The 17,975-nt window shown below is 55.4% G+C and overlaps 7 protein-coding genes across 7 annotated transcripts; 3 read left to right on the top strand and 4 right to left on the bottom strand.

Moving 5' to 3' along the window:
• Window positions 1-939: 939 nt before the first annotated feature.
• Window positions 940-2,642, top strand: ASPACDRAFT_61840 (uncharacterized protein; the record flags this gene model as incomplete). Its single annotated transcript, XM_020203710.1, has 2 exons — window positions 940-1,497; window positions 1,539-2,642. 2 exons carry the CDS (start codon window positions 940-942, stop codon window positions 2,640-2,642), a joined length of 1,662 nt encoding a protein of 553 aa, XP_020054657.1.
• Window positions 2,643-3,386: 744 nt separating this feature from the next.
• Window positions 3,387-3,733, bottom strand: ASPACDRAFT_44822 (uncharacterized protein; the record flags this gene model as incomplete). The annotated part of the gene is made up of 2 exons (XM_020201491.1): window positions 3,387-3,402; window positions 3,468-3,733. The coding sequence occupies 2 exons, from the start codon at window positions 3,731-3,733 to the stop codon at window positions 3,387-3,389; spliced, it is 282 nt and encodes a 93-aa protein (XP_020054656.1).
• Window positions 3,734-5,492: 1,759 nt separating this feature from the next.
• Window positions 5,493-7,458, top strand: ASPACDRAFT_122135 (uncharacterized protein). Its single transcript, XM_020196496.1, has one exon. The coding sequence runs from the start codon at window positions 5,667-5,669 to the stop codon at window positions 7,260-7,262; it is 1,596 nt and encodes a 531-aa protein (XP_020054655.1). The 5' UTR covers window positions 5,493-5,666; the 3' UTR covers window positions 7,263-7,458.
• An 884-nt stretch (window positions 7,459-8,342) lies between these two features.
• Window positions 8,343-9,646, top strand: ASPACDRAFT_122134 (SDR family NAD(P)-dependent oxidoreductase). The gene has a single exon (XM_020196495.1). The coding sequence runs from the start codon at window positions 8,456-8,458 to the stop codon at window positions 9,332-9,334; it is 879 nt and encodes a 292-aa protein (XP_020054654.1). The 5' UTR covers window positions 8,343-8,455; the 3' UTR covers window positions 9,335-9,646.
• A 31-nt stretch (window positions 9,647-9,677) lies between these two features.
• On the bottom strand, window positions 9,678-10,795 carry ASPACDRAFT_1889557 (uncharacterized protein). Its single transcript, XM_020198532.1, has one exon. The coding sequence runs from the start codon at window positions 10,547-10,549 to the stop codon at window positions 9,788-9,790; it is 762 nt and encodes a 253-aa protein (XP_020054653.1). The 5' UTR covers window positions 10,550-10,795; the 3' UTR covers window positions 9,678-9,787.
• A 1,638-nt stretch (window positions 10,796-12,433) lies between these two features.
• Window positions 12,434-14,224, bottom strand: ASPACDRAFT_1871788 (glycoside hydrolase family 71 protein). The gene is made up of 2 exons (XM_020197980.1): window positions 14,077-14,224; window positions 12,434-13,990 (listed from the first exon to the last, which is right to left on the bottom strand). The coding sequence occupies exons 1-2, from the start codon at window positions 14,149-14,151 to the stop codon at window positions 12,605-12,607; spliced, it is 1,461 nt and encodes a 486-aa protein (XP_020054652.1). The 5' UTR covers window positions 14,152-14,224; the 3' UTR covers window positions 12,434-12,604.
• Window positions 14,225-15,799: 1,575 nt separating this feature from the next.
• On the bottom strand, window positions 15,800-17,701 carry ASPACDRAFT_79825 (uncharacterized protein). The gene is made up of 3 exons (XM_020205501.1): window positions 17,414-17,701; window positions 16,718-17,353; window positions 15,800-16,588 (listed from the first exon to the last, which is right to left on the bottom strand). Exons 1-3 carry the CDS (start codon window positions 17,414-17,416, stop codon window positions 15,944-15,946), a joined length of 1,284 nt encoding a protein of 427 aa, XP_020054651.1. The 5' UTR covers window positions 17,417-17,701; the 3' UTR covers window positions 15,800-15,943.
• Between the last annotated feature and the right edge of the window lie 274 nt (window positions 17,702-17,975).

Below are 17,975 nucleotides of genomic sequence, written 5' to 3'. Positions count from 1 at the left end.
TCCTGTCTCGCTTCTGGCCTGTGTACCTGTAACAAGTTTCTCCTTGGCAACAGTGTTGATATTCCAGGGCAGCCGATCGACGGACTTCTGAGAACGCAAAAGTAGTCTGTTTGACAGCGCAGGAGTTAGCCTTCGACTTTCTAGATAATAAGAATCAATAATCACAGATAATTTGTATCTCTCACTGTTTTCTGTCTGCAGCTGCCGATTTTGCACGGTGCCGATAGACCCGATATAACTCGTGTATAGAGGCAGTTACCAGAGGCCCGATCAAGAAGATAGAGGTAGCAGCGATAGATGAAAAACCTGTCGTAGTACAAAGAGCTTTAAGTTCTTCTTGTAAGAGTGTGCAAGTTAGATGAGGAAAGAGTTGTCTTTGATATTTGCCCAGCTCGCCTCACTCTGTGGATCACGTGCGCCCAGGAGTACGCGTCTGTTTGATTTTCTAGATCATAAGTCCAGTTCCTGGAAGAATATTGCGCCATAAGAAAGGCAATAGCCAGAAAGTCATAGGAAGATGCATCAATAGATGATAGACATGCATGCAAAAGCCAGTTGCTGCAGACGTAGCAGGTGATGCTACATGCAGTGTTGATAGTGCCAGTAGAAACCGCCTTGATATCAGCCCAACTTGGATCAACTGTTTCAAAGTGAATGTAAAAAAGGTTCGCTAGGCGACCGGAATCACACAGAAAGATGCCTGGTGACATACGTGAAAATCAACTTAGACAAATAACACAGTCTGATATCTGCCCCCCTGGAGCGTTCTTCTTCTCCCATCTGTCAACAACCAATCACCACACACCCTGTCCATCGATATTGCGTTGACCTGTTTGTTCCAGGGAGTTATCTCCTTCCAGTGAGCTATTCCCAGCACTGCAGATTAGATTGTTTCTTATCCTTAGCTGACGGTATCGAACCTCTAGCTCACACGTCACCATGGGGCCCCCTGTTGGACCCCAGGCGCCGCGCGAGCCGGGGTTACCTGCCGACGAAGAGATCGCCAACTTCAACCTGACTGAGGTATACGCAGCCCTGTCGAAGATCGAGAGCACCGATCAATACATTGTGGCGTGGGAAGCCGCAGCCGGCAAAGGCCCCGCGGCGAATATGCGCCACCGCGAAGGCCGGCGACTGCGGTACAAGCTGGACGACAAACGCAAGGTGCTGCGCGCGGCCGCCAACGAACTGTCGAGGGACCAGATCCGCCGGCTCACCATCCTCGAGATGCCCGCCGAGGTGCTGCTCAAGGCCTTCGAGTACTTCCGTCATCCCGGCGTGGAACCAGGCCTGGTCGGGTGGTCGTGGCCGGAGCTCAACACCAACGAGCACTCGTACCAGCGCGAGCGGCAGAACCTCTGCGACGCGCGGCTGGTCTGTCGGGCGTTCGAAGCGTGTGCCTCGCCCATCCTATTCTCCTTTGCCGCGGTGAGTCTGTCCCAGGCATCCCTCGACCGGTTCGTCGCCCTCTCCCGCTGTCCCGGCCTGGCGCGCGCGGTCCGTGGCGTGTTAATCCGACTGCCTTACCGACCCCCGAGCTTGCCGCCGACTTCAACCGGTTCTATGGACATCGCTCGAGGCTCGAACCATACTCTCACGTGGCTGGGATGACAATGCCCGAGCATCGCGCCGCGTTCCACCGGGCCCATGAAGGGTATCGCCGCGCGCACGAGGAACAACACCAGCTGATCGCCAGCGGTGACTTTGTGAGAACGGTGGCCGAATCGGTGGAGAGAATGCCCAACGTCATCACGATGGGGGTGACGGATCGCGAGAATACCATCATGGATTACGCACGCTACGTGGAGTATGAGAAGGAAGGCCAGCCTGAGCCCGCCCACCTGCACACGCGCCTCCTCGACCCTCTGCCCTGGAGACACACCGAGCACCCCCCTGCCAGAGTCCTCTTCGAGCTCCCCGTCGCCGTCCACGCCACAGGCTGTGCCCTGCAGCACGTCTCCCTCGACTCGCTGCGACTCGTAGACGCATTTCCGTCGACGACGGGCCCCAACCTGGGCACCCCGGATTCCTTCTCCCAGCTAAGCGCCGCCTGCCAGGACCTCCGCAGCGTCAGCACCGGCGATCCGAACGAGTGGTGGGCGGGCAGCCGCCGGGAGATTCTGACCTTCGACCGGACGGCGGCGACCAAGTACCTCCACGCGCTGCTGTCCAGCCGGCATGTCGAGCGCGTGCAGATCGCTCTGCGGCCGATGCTGGGTCCGGATTCCCAATCTTTCGCCCACGAGTTTGACGTCGGCCCGCTGGTCCGCCGCGTGCAGTGGCCGTGTCTCCGCGAGCTGTCCCTGATGTGTGTGGTGATGGAGGAGGAAGACCTGCGGGAGTTGCTCGTGCACCTGGAAAACTCCTCCCTGCAGCGAATCAGCCTGGCCTACGTGCACTTCCGCGCCGGCAGCTGGCCCGATATCCTCGACACCTGGCGTGAGGCCGTTCGCGAGAATCGTTACCGCCACCCGCTCCGAGTCACGTTCAACTCCCCGTCCGAGCGTGAGAAAAGCTACGACTTCGCGTTGACCTGGCAGCGGGCGGCCATGTATGTCGTGGGGGCGGACGGCGTGTTCAGTAACCCTTTTCGACTCCGTAATGCATGGACGAAGATTGATAATGCAGAGGATAGTGGGTAGTCGTTGATTATGTGAGGCGTGTTGCTTGGTTGGAATGGGGAGGAACAGTCTCAAATCTGCACTTTTGCGTTCGGTGGTCATGGCCGTTTTATACATGTCGATAACTCCTGGTCCGGACAGCTGCCATCGTAGCTCTGTCCGCAAGACTAGCTCTGTCCGCAAGACTTGGAGGATTGTTCATGCTTGTGGTCCAACTCTCATTTGTATCTAATGAAGGTAACCAGAATCATACAGTCGTCGCCCTCACGATTTTTCTCAAGATACTGGGTCGGATTCCAGTAAGATTGTCTCACCGTGAAAGACACCTGATCCCACTCCAGTTCTAGGTAATGTACCAATAAACCAACAACCAACTACAGTCACGGATACGAACGCAGGGATGGAAAATTGTACAGGTGCGTGCTATCGGCTATCAGCTCGCCATATGGCTACCTGTGTTAGTCCCTGCACTTATTCAGGCAAAACAGTTACTCCATTCGATAACACCTACAGAGATGAACCGTTATACACACTAGAATTTGTCTCCAGCTATGCGTAGTGAATCCGACAGATTTTACAAACCTGAAGTCCATCAAAGGAAAGAAGGAGAAAGAAACAAATTTCCAATTTTGTTTCATGAAGCCATCACCATTACATATAAACACCTTCAAAAGCAATTCCCTTGAAGAGGACAAAACTATAACCTCACCGCCACCGTAGACCCCTACCCCGCAACACCTACACTCCCTTCCTAAACCCTTCCAGCTAATCATTCCCATCTCTAGATTATATCAGCTCCGAAACGCCTGCTCCAGCCACCCACCTCACTCACCCGGCAAAGCTCACTTCGGAACACTGCAATACCAGTAACTCGCACCGGCATGAACGACCCGGGACTCGCACTTGGTCTTATGGGGACAGTCGCAGATCCAGATCAGTTTAGGGCTCTTGACCTGACAGAGCGCCCCCAGCCCGCCGCAGTAATGCTTCTCGTCGGCGGGGAAAGTGGTAGAGGTCTTCTCGTCGTCCTCGAGGATTTGAATCTGGAGCGGGTTGGCGAGGATGCAGGTGAGGAAGGTGGGAAGGAGAAGGAGGGGAGCGGAAAGTCTCATTTTGTTTGATGGATGGGTTTCCAGTGCGATACAGTGTGTGCTTGAAAGAGGAATAGTCGGGTGTAACAAGAGCTGAAGAACAGAGGTGATAAGTCGGGAAATGTCAGTGATTTATGTCCAAAGCTCACAGTCTATAGCTCAGGTTGAGCAAGCGCAACCAGACTATAGAAAGAGTCGCGTCCATGATGTCTCTTGGTCGCATTCGTCCCACCGTGAGGATTGCTTATTTTGTCATACATGGGTTATCCCAGATCCTGCCCGTTGAGAGCGGAGATTAAAACACTATTCAAAGCCGCTCAGGATAAATAAGCATCGTATCCGCTCTGCCGATTGCCATCTTGTCGGGGCTTGATTAAATGTTAGATAACACACAGACCCGACGATCGTCAACCCGGTTGACCCGGCAAGTTGGCCCATGGTGAGGATATCCGAATGCTGACCCCCCACACCCTACGGAGCAATAATTGACGATGGTCATGCGGCTGACGACACATGCTGCGCTGTATGACATGGGACATGGCTTGAGATACTCGATCTGCCGTGTCAAGGTCCTAGCTTGCAGATCCGTACGGGAGAGCTAGGGCCAAGAGTTCTGATTTGGCATCGTGAGCCAAGATAGCTCAAGAATCACGATACATGATTAAGCTTATCGAGGTAGTGATCGCCTGCTTCAAAAATACTCTCGAAGAGCGACTATCTAGCAGACTTACTACAATCATCAGGGTCAGCATTGCCACAAGGAAATTGTGCGGTGGTTAGAAGATTGTGAGACAGAGATGGTCATATTGCGGACGCAGCAATGGGTGGAGCATCACAGTATATGCCTGGGGTCCACTGTTCGTGTCAAAGGCTCATCCCGACCTTCGTGCCACCTGGACTGAAACAGGTTTGGGCTTGGCTGGGTGTTTATCTGCAGATGACTGGCAAGGAGAAGTGACAAGAGAAGTGACAGGAGAGAAGTGACAGGCCTCCAAACGTGTGAGACACGGCATCCTTCGGAAATTCCGGGCCCCAGCTCACATTGGATCAGTGCTGCCTGGGCGATAAGCGATAACCAAAACTGCAAGTGGTCGTATAATTGGCTCGGGAAGATTGGCCCATTTGGATGTTCGCCCCACGCCTGTCCGTCGCCATTCCCGCCTGCGATGGCAAATCACGCAGAAATCGGCTGTTCTGTCGAGGAACCTTCGTGGTCGGGTTTGCCAACTCATTGAATTGGCTGTGATAACGCTGCGGTGCAGATTCTCGTGGCTGCACTTTGACCATAATGTCCATCATTCCCATCCACCAATCGGTAAACTAATATTCCGATCAACTGAACCTGAATTGACCGCGTTCATAAGCCAACCAGCAGCGAAAACCCCTGAAAATAGCATGGAGGCACGCGACTCTAGTCGAGGCTTGGCCTATCCAGAGCGCGAGCTTAGCAGTCAAATGGGAATTCTGTGGCCCCCCATTTCCAGTTTCAGAGGGCGAGCGGGGGGAATACGAGGTTTAAGACACCCCTAAACCCCCGTGCACTACGATAAGTTACTAGTCTATCGTGTCCTTAGGGCTGGACCTGGTTTGCTCAGATTTTGCTCGACCCACCCACCGTAAATCTCCAGCAGTGCCGCTCGGGAAAAGCCTCAGCACTTCAGCCCTAATTTAGTGCTGATTGAATCCCAGAGATCAGCTGTCTGCGGGCCCCCCTATTGGCTTTTGCTGTGATCGCATTCAAGGAATAAGTAGACCCCAGGCCCCATGGCCCCCCTGTTCAACAATGAAATGGATCGACACCAGCCCTGAAAGGCTTGAAGGGCAACGTCACCTTCCCTGAGCCCCCTCTTTCTCCCAGGCAGAAACAATCTGGTCTCTCCGGACAGAAGAAGACGTGCCTGCGCACAAGTACACGCTGCCCGCCCATGCGTTCTCGAGCTGCAGCTTCAACAAGATGCTGGCGTGGTCAGAGCCCAAGCTGCTGCTGTCGCAGAAGATGAGTCTCCTGACGACGACGCTGCTCAACCCCCGCAACTTCCGACTAGTCATCGCCGCTCTGGCAACGACCTGCATTCTCTCCGTCCTGCTCTTCTTCCCCCCAGGATCCCAGACATCCACCGCTTCCCTAGACATCAAACCAGCAGCGGGGGCATCCGACCTCCAAACCAGCGCCGTCCCCTCGACCTCAACCGTCGTCGACCTCACGCCGGCCGAAACCGCCCTCCTCACCGACCTGACGCAGTACTTCACCGACCACCCGATCCAGAAGCCCTACAAGGAGAAATACGGCGAACTAGGCCGCCGCCTGCGCATCGTGCGGAACTGGCTGACCCTCGCCCAAGCCAGCCACAACCCGACCACGCGCGCCGTCTACGCCGACGCCGTCGAACAAGTGGCACGCGCGCAGTTCCCCTTCCTCACGCACCCCAACAACCCCACCACCAGCACCCAACCCATCGCGCATCTCCGCGCGAGCTTCGAGCCCCAAAGCGCGGGGATCGTCATCCCGACCAGCGACAAGACCGTGCGGTACGCCGCGCACCTGATCGGGGCGCTGCGCACGGTGCTGCATTCGACCCTCCCAATCCAAGTCGTCTACGCCGGCGACACCGACCTGTCCCCAGCGCACCGGGACCTCCTCGGCACGCTAGCCGGGCCCGACCCCGCCCCAGCGATCGAATTCCTCGACATCTTGACCGTCTTCGACGACGCGACCCTCCAGCTCCGGACAGGCGGGTGGGCGATCAAAGCGTTCGCGGCGCTGGCCTCGCGGTTCGAGACGGTGATCCTGGCGGATGCGGACGCGGTCTTTCTGCAGCGGCCGGAAGTGCTGCTGCGGCACGAGGCCGTCACGACACGCGGGGCGCTGCTGTTCCACGACCGGCTGCTGTGGCCGCACGCCTTCGCGGGGCGGCATCAGTGGTGGCACGACCAGATCCGGCGGCCGAGCGGGGAGATGAACGCCTCGCGCGTGTGGACGGAGGAGTACGCCGAGGAAGGGGATTCCGGGCTGGTGGTGCTGAACAAGGGCCGCGTGGATGTGTTTGTCGGGCTGCTGCATATCTGCTGGCAGAACTCGTTCGAGGTGCGCGAGGAGACCACGTATAAGATCACCTATGGCGATAAGGAGAGTTGGTGGTTTGGGTTGGAGTTGGCGGGCGCGGAGTATGCGTTCTCGCCGCATTATGGCGGGATTGTCGGGTGGGAGAGGGAGGAGGAGGTGGATGAGTCGGGGGTCGTGGTGCAGGTTCAGGGGAGTGGGGTGTGCAGTTTTGTCATCGCCCATGTCGATGCCAAGGATCGCTTGCTGTGGTATAATGGGAGTTTGTTGAAGAACAAGGGCCAGCCCGGCATGGAGAATGAGTATCGGGTGCCGGATAAGTGGATGATCGATGCGGACTGGATCAAGGGGGAGCGAAAGCAGGATCAGAGCTGCATGGTCAATGGGGTTGTTAGGGATTTGACGGACGAGGAGAAGGGGATCTTGGCGAGGTCGATTGAATTGGCCAAGTCGTTAGATGGGTTGGTGCAGCCGGTGCAGCCGCTATGAGAGACACTGGTTGATGGGGACCATGCTACATATACATATATCAGGATTTGCTTGTACATATAGATGATATCCAATACATTTCTACTTCTGTGATGCTCTGTGATACTCTGTGATACTCTGCTTCTGATGTCATGAGCACCATGGCCAGATTTACCGTAAATAGTGGTGGTTGGAATACAAGGCGATTAGTGAATGCTACGGAGGCGTGCGTAGGGAGGAAAAAAGTCGGACGAGAATCGGGGGCGAGGGGGGGGTTTATACTCCGGGCGGGTGCCGCGCTCCTTCCTGATTCAGCTCGTAGCAGGAACTGTGGAGGACAGCAACGCTCCTGCCCAACTTGGCCATCTTGAAGAACACCGTAGACAAGAATGACAGCCACTTCGAAGCAACCGAGCTCACCGTCATTGGTCGCAGACAATCAATGTCATTTCGGCCGGAATTACCCGGTCTTTGATGGTGGGGATTCAATGCAGCCCAGCGACCATGGGCTCACCGAGATTTTTCCGGACCGGGTCTAGACTCATAGACTGCTGGCGAATGGAAAACCCGGCAAAGATGCTTTGAGCATCTTTTCACCGCCTACACATTTCTGCCGCTGCGGCAAGTTTCTTATCGCACGAAACCGTCATCGGAGCCCCAGGATGAGGGTGAAGAGCACTTTACTCATTCTTGTGGTTATTGTATGCGATGTTAGCAATAATTATTACTAATATCTAATCTTCAACGTTACATTGATTGGTGTTTTGTGACTATTGAATAGTAAGTATCTGTGCCGATAGTGTATAGACCACCAAAAAAGGTATATATCGACAGGCCGAGCAGCCGCTGACAGTTGGCACGAAACCCTCAACTCTGATCCATCTTCTCTAAAATATCCTAATCAAGCCGACTGAATATGGATTCGAAATAGTGGGGGAGACCTTGCAGATGAACGTAGAACATCTTCAGGTACAATGTAAAGCAATTGCGTTCATGAACTAGAACTTGCAGGAACTACTATGTGAAATCTTAGGCTATGCTATGCTATGAATGTCAGCCGGCGATAAACGCGCTTATCGCCGGATGATCGCCGTCAGCAACCCCGCAATCAAGTAAACAACATATGAGTAGTAGCCTACAGCTTGTCATTTAACTTATAACCATCTCAAACCCCCCTCACAGATCTCCCAAAACACCATACACCGAGAAACATCATGACAAGCCCACCCTCCGTCTTCCGCCCCGGGGCCACAGCCCTCATCACCGGCGCCGCCTCCGGGATCGGCTTCGCGACCGCGCAACACTGCCACCAGCAGGGGATGAACCTGATCCTGCTCGACATCAACCCCGCCAAACTGACCGAGGCCGCGAACGCGCTGGACCAGCCCGAATCCACCACCAAAATTCACACCTTCATGCTCGACGTGTCCCAACAAGAAGCCTGGGAGCGCCTCAAGCCGACCATCCACAACCTCTACCCAGACGGCATCGACCTCCTCATGCTCAACGCCGGCCGCCTCGCCCGACCAGCCCCCGGCAAAACCCCCTGGCAGGACCCGAGCTACTTCGAAACCACCTTCGCAACCAACACCTTCGGCTACACGAACGGCCTCGCCGCGTTCCTCGACAGCGTCACCACCACAGGAAAAAACCCCCGCGCGATCATCCTCACCGGCTCAAAGCAAGGCATCACCAACCCCCCCGGCAACCCGGCGTACAACGCCTCCAAGAGCGCCGTCAAGACCATTGCCGAGCATCTCGCGTTCGACCTCCACGAGACCCATCCGCAGGTCGGCGTGCATCTGCTCGTGCCCGGCTGGGTGTACACAGGCATGATGCAGACGTATTTCCCCACCAAGCCGGCCGGGTGCTGGACGCCCCAGGAGACGGTCGCGTTCATGGTGGGCAGGATGGCGGCCGGGAGTTTTTATATTATCTGTCCGGATAATGAGGTCAGCGAGGCTTTAGATAAAAAACGGATTGCATGGGCCTGTGGGGATGTGGTGCATGATCGGCCGGCGTTGACGCGGTGGCGCGAGGATTGGAAGGAGCGGGCGGCGAGGGGGATTGAGGAGCTGGATGTGTCAAAATGAGGGCTTGGATTTGGCCAGTGGGTGTGGGGAGGTGGAGTTTGGATGTATTGGTACGTAGGGCGAGGATGAGCGGAGCGACAGTGTTGGAATTATTATGCAAAACAGTCCTGGATGCTCATTGCACTACCGATGCATTTATGCGCAGCGTAGTGGTATGAGTTCCACTGAAGCGTGCACTTTCATTGGTCGCATACTACTAGTCAGCAGCATTATGCACAATTATTATGCATATCTAAATCTACAACTTCTACAGTGGCAAGCAAGTGGCGATCCCCCACCCCAGCGCACTCCACGAAAACACATCATTCAAGGAAAAAAAATAAACATTATACTATCGAAACGCAGGGCATCTGCCCAGGAAGTAAATATACAACACCCCAAAAGACATGGCCATCTATCGCAATACCATCTAGTATAGTACGACAAGTAAAACAACCACCGACACAACGCGTGTCAGCTAACCAGTGCTGGCTGCTGCGGCGCATGCGCATGCGCATGCCCGTAGAGCGGCCACCGCCGCCGCCCAAACACAATCCGCGACGTGTATCGCTTAGTCTTGCGCAGCACCGCCGGGCCCCCAACAGCAACAGCAACGGACGCTTGTCGAGGGCCCTCTTTGCTGACCAGATTCACGGCCCCGCTATCGTTGCTGGCTGCCAGGAGATTCTGTTGTGATGCTACGCGCTTCAGTCCTGCTGCGCTGTGTTTCTGCGCGGTAGCGGGGACAGCGGAAGAAGATGTGGGTGTAGAAGCGGAGGCGGAGGCAGAGGCAGAGCGCCGTCGGACCATCGCCCGAACGGCCCCGGTGATCTGTTCGCGGATCGCGGTGACTGGTGGGGCTGTCTCGATGGGCGAGCTGGTGTAGGAGCGAGGGTCGTCGAATTCTTCTTCCTCGTCGATGGTGTCCTCGTCTTCGAGGGAGAAGGTGGCCATTTGAGCGCGGACGGCTTGTTGGGCTGCTTCGATGGACCGGTGTAGGAGGCGCTGGTGCGCAAGGCAGCGGCGGAGGTCCGGGCTCTTGGTGGCAGTCTCGCGCTGGAGTTTGTTGCGCGAGAGGAGGACGATGTGCGTGGGGATTATTGTTGAGGCACCTGAGGAGGATGTGGTGGTGGTGGTGGTGGTGCGGCGGGCGATTGGGGGAATGCGGGTGTTGACGGTGGTGGTGGAGGGAGAGGTGAGGCGGGAGGCTTGGCGAAAGAAATGGGGGGCTTCCATGGTGGTTATCTTGAGGTTGTTGATGAATATAGAAATGAAGTTGAGGATTGGTTGTAGAGTGTGAGGTATGAGGTTGTGGTTGACGGTGAAGTTCGTGGCTTGTGAAGTATAGAATGGTATAAATGAGGAAGGCTAGTGCAGAGGACAGGCAGCACCAGGCTGTATTCAAATCCAGATTTCTAGCAAACTCGGGATGTGTTTATTCTCGTATTAACATGTCTGATCGTATGAAAGTCTGAAGATTTGTGCTCCCCTGATTCAGGGACCGAGGGCGTGGTCAGGGGATACTTTATACCCTCTGCCCGGACCCTGCAGGGCAAGCAACAAAGGAAGGGGGATGTCCGTCCGCATGAAGCTTATGGATCCTTCAAGCGGACCCAGTGGAGCGCGATGGCTCGACCATCCGTCTTCACCACTCCCTGTTGCTGTTGCAGTACTGTGGGCAGGGCTTGATGTCGGCCGACGCCGGTGGTCCAGGCTTTGTCTGTCCCCTACGCCTGTCGGAGTCGGGGACCGTCGTCGGCCGTGTGAACGATGCAAAGACTCTTCCAAACGATTAAACTCAGCCCCGGATAACCCGTCTGGAACCTGGTCAGTGCTGATCCCCCAGACAATCGAGGATTGGTCGGCTTGCGCCGTCGGGTGGCGAGCCAAGGGTGTCATATGCGTCATAGACTTGCGGGTTCTCCGGGGTGGTCGCCAGCCTATCGAGTCTATCGATAGGGGTTTACGGCAAAGTTCGTTCTGCTCGATCGAATCATACGACTTGGTCGCCCCCGAGAGAGGGCTATTGTGGACTGGACCCGGCTGGGGCCAGACTGGGCGGGCGAGGCTATTCGCGGGGATGGGAAGGGATGAAGGGAAGAGTCGAAGTCTTTGTCACCTGGTGGAATGTAACCCCCTATCCCAATGCGGATAGCCTTGACGAGGTTTCGACAAGGTGTCTGACAAGACAACTACTATTGCATTCACCTCCCCATTCAGGTTGCTTGTTCTTCACCTCTGCACGCAATCCATGCTGCAGAAACTTGATGGCCGCCGTGGGGCATGTTTTTACCCCATTGCACATATTGTACCGTCGCACCCCCCCCCCCCCCCACCCAGGACCTGCTCGCTCATGCTCGGCGCAATCAGTGCAGATCCCCAGCAACACCAGAAATCAGATAGACAGGGTGTATCATCACCAGCAAACATCGCAAACAACACTCTTGAATCATGTACTCGCCGAATTAGGCAGGAGACAGGCGAGCGAGCACTGGGGCGACTAGCACCGTCTGGCTTTTCCGTACGCTCCTTACCATGGGACCAAGGTCTTTGACTTTTGACAGCAACAAATGAACCCAACCCCAGCAACAGCTTGCTCTCCAGAGAGCCGCAGCGATAATCAAAGAGATAAGCGATAAGCTAAACTACAGTAACGTTACTGGACTAGGGAAGCAACAGTGCACGTCCCCCTCATCGGCGACGCCGACATTCCCACGACCCAGCCCATGGTTGACGGGCGTTGCCAGGCGGCGAATGGATTTCCGCAAGCGGCAATTGGACCCTGACATTCCAGCCTCGACCACGGATCTCCAGCAAGGGATCCCTTTGATCTCGCACGAAACGACAGTGAACACCGTCGGGCCAAGCCGCCGTTGCAAAGTCAATGTCAACTGGCGCAGATAAGGGGGTGGACGATCGAAAACTGCGATCAACAGTCCGGTCTACGGAGATAGGAAACCGACACTCGCACGTTGACTGGCAGGACACAGCAACATCAAAATCAGGACAACACAGAAGCTACAACACCGCGATCATTACCGGAATGCTGTGAAGACCAGAATAGAAAAACTGAAAAATTAGATATTACATAAGAGACACCCAAACCAGATATGAAACAAAAAGTCAAGCGTCATACATAGATACAGTTGAAGGGGACATCATCAATATCCAAGATCTACCACCATCAAACTCCTCCCCCTCTCCCTCCCCGAGCCTTCTGCTCCCCACATATTCTTTCCTCCCCGGCGGGCATGACGATCATAATACAAACGGGATGACATTATTTTTTCCTTATAGCACGAACCCCAACCCCAACCAGACGATCAGCACGGGGATCAGCAACCCCCGCAACTCCGCCCTCGTCGACGACCAGGCGGCGGCGGCGCCGGATTTCGTGGAGGTGCCGTTGCTCGAGCCATTGCCGGCGGACAGGTTGGTCAGGTTGCTTCCCACCCAGGCGTTCCAGTTGGTCATGTTGTTGTTGCCGCAGGTGGTGCTGATGGGCTGGCCGGCGACGCGGGTGAGTTCTTTGCCGTCGCGTGTGAGGGTGACGATAACCTCGCCGGTGCGGTTGTCCATGGGCACCGAGCCGAAGTACATTCCCCTGTCGCCGTCGGGGGTATCGGACCAGTCGACCGATTCCAACTTGCCGTCGATGCTGACAGACACCTCGGCGGCGGACTCGAGCAGCGCTGAGAAGAAGATCGCGTCCGTCAGCACCTCGCCCGGCGGCAGGACGGTCTGGCCCTGCGACGCCGTGTTGCCCGTCGTCTTGCCGGCGGAGCAGGCCCACGACGGGGAGAGGCGGTACCAGGCGACGAGCCCCTCGGACTCGATGGTCGAACTGCCGTCGCCGCCGTTCTTGTACTCGTCGATGACATACGGGAGGAAGGCGCGCCAGCCGTCGTGCGGCATGCCGACGGCGTAGTCGAAGGGGGCGCCGCCGGACACAAAGGTGCCGAGGTCGTGCTCGTGGATGGGGCCGATGTAGTGCGACTCGCCGAAGTCGTTCCAGGTCAGGATCTCGACGTACTCGGGCTCGAGCTCGGCGACCTGCTTCCAGCGGGTGTACCACAGGTCGTCGCCCTGCCAGACCCAGTTCTTGTTGTAGCGGACCATGTTGGTGTAGAACCAGGGGGAGACGGGCATGATGTAGGGGCGGTCGGTGCCGTTGGAGGACTTCAACACGGACAGATAGCGCTCGTCCATCGAGGTGTTCATCGCCGCCGTGCCGTCGGGCCAGGCGTTCCAGCTCATCAGCCCGTCCGCCACCGTCGCCGCCGCCAGCTTCTCCGGCAGGACGCTGGACCAGTCCGGCACGAAGAAGCAGTCAACCTTCTTCTTGATGTTGACCCAGTCGCCCTGCGCCTCGTAGCCCTCGAAAGTCGAGACCAGCGGCGTCTCCTCGTTGTGCTTGTAGTACGCCGGTAGCTTGGTGTAGTTGCTCAGCCACGTAATGACCTGGTCCTGCGGCCAGTGGCCGTCCCCGCTGTAGTCCAGCGAGAAGAACAGCTTGAAGTCCAGGTCGGCCGCCGCCGTGAACGCGTCGTTCAGGATTTGACCCGCGTACGGGCTGCCGTACCCCATGTTCAGCGCGAAGGCGTCGATCTTGGCCGCCTGCGCCAGCGTGATGTCTTCCTTCCAGTTATCGACCGTGAAATTCTGACTGTTGGCCACCTGTGCATCATATGCCTATTAGCAAGGTGTCTTTATTCAAGCTGAGGTGAATGCAGAGAGAGATAGAGAGAGAGAGAGAGCCAAACCATGAAGTGAGCAAAGACAGCCTTGGCCTGCACATGGCAGGCCAATGCCACCACCAAGGCAATGATCAATGCCATAGTACTGTACCAGTGCGAGATACGAACACAAGACCTTAACGTTACAGTCCGTAGAGTATCCCAAAGATCCGAGAGAAACCCAGCAGAAGAAAAGCAGGATGGGATGGGGATGTCTGAGTTGATATGGGCCACCAGAGCCCGGCCAGCTCGCGTTTGAGTCTGTACAATCCATCCTGATATTCAGGGGGACTAGCCCGTAAAGGCATTTCCTCAATGGGCCACAAACTAATATAGCATCTACTGTAGACAGCCCAATTGAGTTTTCAGTTTCCACACTCGAGTTGCACGGCCTGAGCACCACCTGTCAGAGACAAAGCGAATCCGGGAGAAAAGGGAAGAGGATCCGGTGTAGCCCCCAATTGCGTGAGTTATTGGAAGCGGTCTGTCAGCAATGATCCTCAAGCATACCTTCACCAAACTAAAAAAAAAAAGAGAAGATTTTTACCAGTGAAAGCTCCCCTCGCTTGCGAATGATTCATTGGGCGATGAGTACCACCAGTGGATGTCCACTCCATCATCAGGTGGATGTCTAGACAGACAGACAGAAGACACGCAGCTGCGAACACCCACCCCTCCGAGTTGTTGCTGCGCGAATGGGGGACAAATGATTAAACCCCGGATTGATTGACAGGGCAAAAGACAAATGGTTCGAGAGAGTGGAGCCAATTATTGCAGCATAGACCTCCAGGCTACTGCATTGGGGAGGCGTATTATTGTTGCTGAGGATGGACCATCGAATATGATGTGTCCGGCGCCATCATCCTTTCTTGGGTGAGGGCATTGAGGCCAGAGGCGGAAACAAAACCCTAATCGCAGCGATCAATGTATGACAGGTTTCCCTTTTTTTTTTTTTTTTTTTTTTTTTTTTTAGGAGGGCGCGTCTCCTCACGTACTGTTGTGAAAGTCCACTGAATGTGGTGGAAAATCACTGAATAATTGTGTTCTTGTATTGTTTCAGTGCTATAATGGAATACGAAAAAGGTCTCACATTCTTCTTCCCCAAGACACTTCCCAGCATCATGAATCAAGTCCATAGCGGATATTGGTAAACCCTACGCCACCGTGATTCACATCTATCAGGTGGCCGATGTGGGGAGATCACAGTCGTAAGCCTGTAGTTATCATGAGTATGCAGTGCAATTGGTATATGTAGTATGTGCATGGTTGGTTATCAGATATCAGACACGCTGGCCAAGAGCTGCGGAAAACCGCTCGCTTCACCGGCTCGCTCCCGTGGGGGAAAAAACAAAGAAAAGAGGGAACGGTGGAGCCCTTTGGTCGCGAGAATTGCTCCAGCCGAGTTCCCGAGTTCCCGACACCTGCAACCCCGGTGGCCGTTGGCAGGCAGCTCTTACCGATATTCGTATGGAAATCATGCGACATTTGCTAGGGAGTCTACGTAAGAAAGCAGAAAGTTGCAGGACGAGGTGCAGCTTTGACGTCGGCAAGCACGAGTTCGCCGCTCGCCGTTCGGACAGCAACAAAAAGAAAAAAACTACCATGCAACTGTTGCATCCATACTCCGCATGGAATACATTTTTTTTACTGCTTCGCCGCCAGTTCAATGCAACTTTCAACTAATTTTCCCGTGCAAGAGACGGATGACTTGGCTTTGACAAATTGTGGTGGTGTGCGTTATTCATTCTGTTTTTCTTCGAAGAACAAATACGAAGAAAGCCCTTTGTTTGGGTGGAACTGAGCTACTATGTATAGTATAGGTTCACTCTGACTTGTCACCGGTCGCAAAACTTGATTGGCGCACAAACAAAGCCCAAACAAAAAAGAAATCCACTCAACAAACCGCGTGCGTTTTTCCGGTCTTACCTTGGAGCGAATGTTTTTCATCCCTGTAGACCGGGTGGCCTTGGGGCCCGCGAGTCGCATGCGTCTGGACGTACGTGCTGTACCGCTTGATCATCGTCTCGTCCATCTCCTCGAGCGACTTCAGCGCCTGGCGGACGTCCTCCACCAGCAGGTTACAGCGATGGATGCTGAAGTCCTCCCGCAGGACAATCCGCATCATCTTCAGCTCGTTGCAGTTGGGGGCCATGGTGTAGGCGGGGATCACCCATCCCCGCCGCCGCAGCACATGCGCGAGCGAGAACTCGTCGTAGAGACGGCCCTCCTCTTCAGGTAATCGGTACGCGACCAGCGGCAGACCGCGACCGTTGCCCTCGCTCATGATGATGAAGCCCAGTTTCCCCAGTTCCGAGGCTAGGTAGTCGGCGATTTGAGTCAGGTTGGTCATGATTGATCGATAACCATGCTTCCCCAGCCGGATCAGCTGATAATATTGACCAATGACGTGCGAGGCGCCTTTCGAGAAGTTCAAGGTGAAGCTGGCTTGATCCGCGCCGAGATAGTTGATGTTGAAGATCAACTCTTTGGGCAGATACTCCGGGGCACGCCAGAAGACCCACCCGACGCCGGGATAGACCTGTGTGGGAGAGAGAGTCCGTGTCAGCACTAAATCCACTGACTAAAGTCAAGTCCCTTGCTGAATAGCATCATGATTGGTCAAGTTTGAGCTCTATCCGGTATGTTCGAGGTAAGCAGCCAAACCTACCAATCCATATTTATGGCCTGAGACATTGATCGAGACGACCTTCTCTAATCGAAAATCCCATTCCAGCTCCGGCTTCACAAACGGCACGACAAACCCGCCACTGGCGGCATCCACATGGATCGGGCAGTCGATATTTTTGGCGACCAGCAGATCATTGATCGCCTTGATGTCCTCGTACTGGCCCGTGTAGGTGGTGCCCAGGATGGCGCAGATGCCGACGGTGTTCTCGTCGACCAGGTCGACCGCGGTGGCCGGGTCAATGACGTACCGGGTCTCAGTGCAGTAGACGTACTTCTCCTCCACCTCGAAGTACCGCGCCGCCTTCTCCCAGCAGACCTGCACCGCGCTGTTCATGATGATGTTCGGCCGCGACCAGTCCTTGCCCGCCGCCTTGCGCTGGTTCTGCCAGCGCTTCTTCATCGCCAGCATCGCCAGCATGATCGCCTCCGATGACCCGACCGTCGAGGTCCCGATCGCGTCCTGCTCCGACCCCTCCTGTCCCGTCGCCGGGGCGTGGAACAAGCCCGCGATCATGTTCACACAGCGGTTCTGGATGTGCGCCGTTTGCGGGTACTGCTCGTAGTCGATGAAGTTCTTGCTCATCGCGTCCGACATTAGGGTTTGCACTTCGTCTTCCTGTATGTGATTTAGCAACGCAGCGGCCACTTGGCGGGCGGTGGAGAGGGGGCAACCGACCATGTAGGTGGTGACAAAGCTCGCCAGACTGCGAAAAGGTTATCATCGCTTCCAAACGAAGTGCAGAGAAGGGCAATTTACTTGAGCAGCGGATTGCCATCGAGACTCAGCTCATCCTTGATCATCCGGTATGCGACGCTGGCCGGCATCTCCTGCTCCGACATCGCATGCTCCGGCAGCTCCTCCACTGCATAGTGTGTCCCGTAGACATTGGCTGATGCCTCGGATGCCTCCGCTTCACGCCTCTCCCGCCGATGACGGTGGCTTTGAGGTTCCTTGGCAATTGATGAAAGATGGACCATCTTTGCTACTATGCAGATTCAATTGGTTGTGTGTGTGCTCGGTTGACATTCGCAGCGCTTCTCGCGCAGTCTGTCTTTATAAGAGTGTGGTTGTACCGAAACTCTGTGCGCCGGGATGACCTCACCACTCCCGCATGAGGACGGACTTGGTCATACCTCGTGTTGGCTCTCGCCCATATGAGCGACAGAGACTCTTGTGTCATTAAGCGACTCTGTCATCTGGGTTGCTATACTCCGCGCAACGTGTGTTACCCTACCCT

Source organism: Aspergillus aculeatus (genome assembly GCF_001890905.1).
Source record: "Aspergillus aculeatus ATCC 16872 unplaced genomic scaffold ASPACscaffold_11, whole genome shotgun sequence".
NCBI classification, from domain to species: Eukaryota; Fungi; Ascomycota; class Eurotiomycetes; order Eurotiales; family Aspergillaceae; genus Aspergillus; species Aspergillus aculeatus.
The sequence above is the reverse complement of the archived record's forward strand: the minus strand, read 5'-3'. Positions and strand labels throughout refer to the sequence as shown.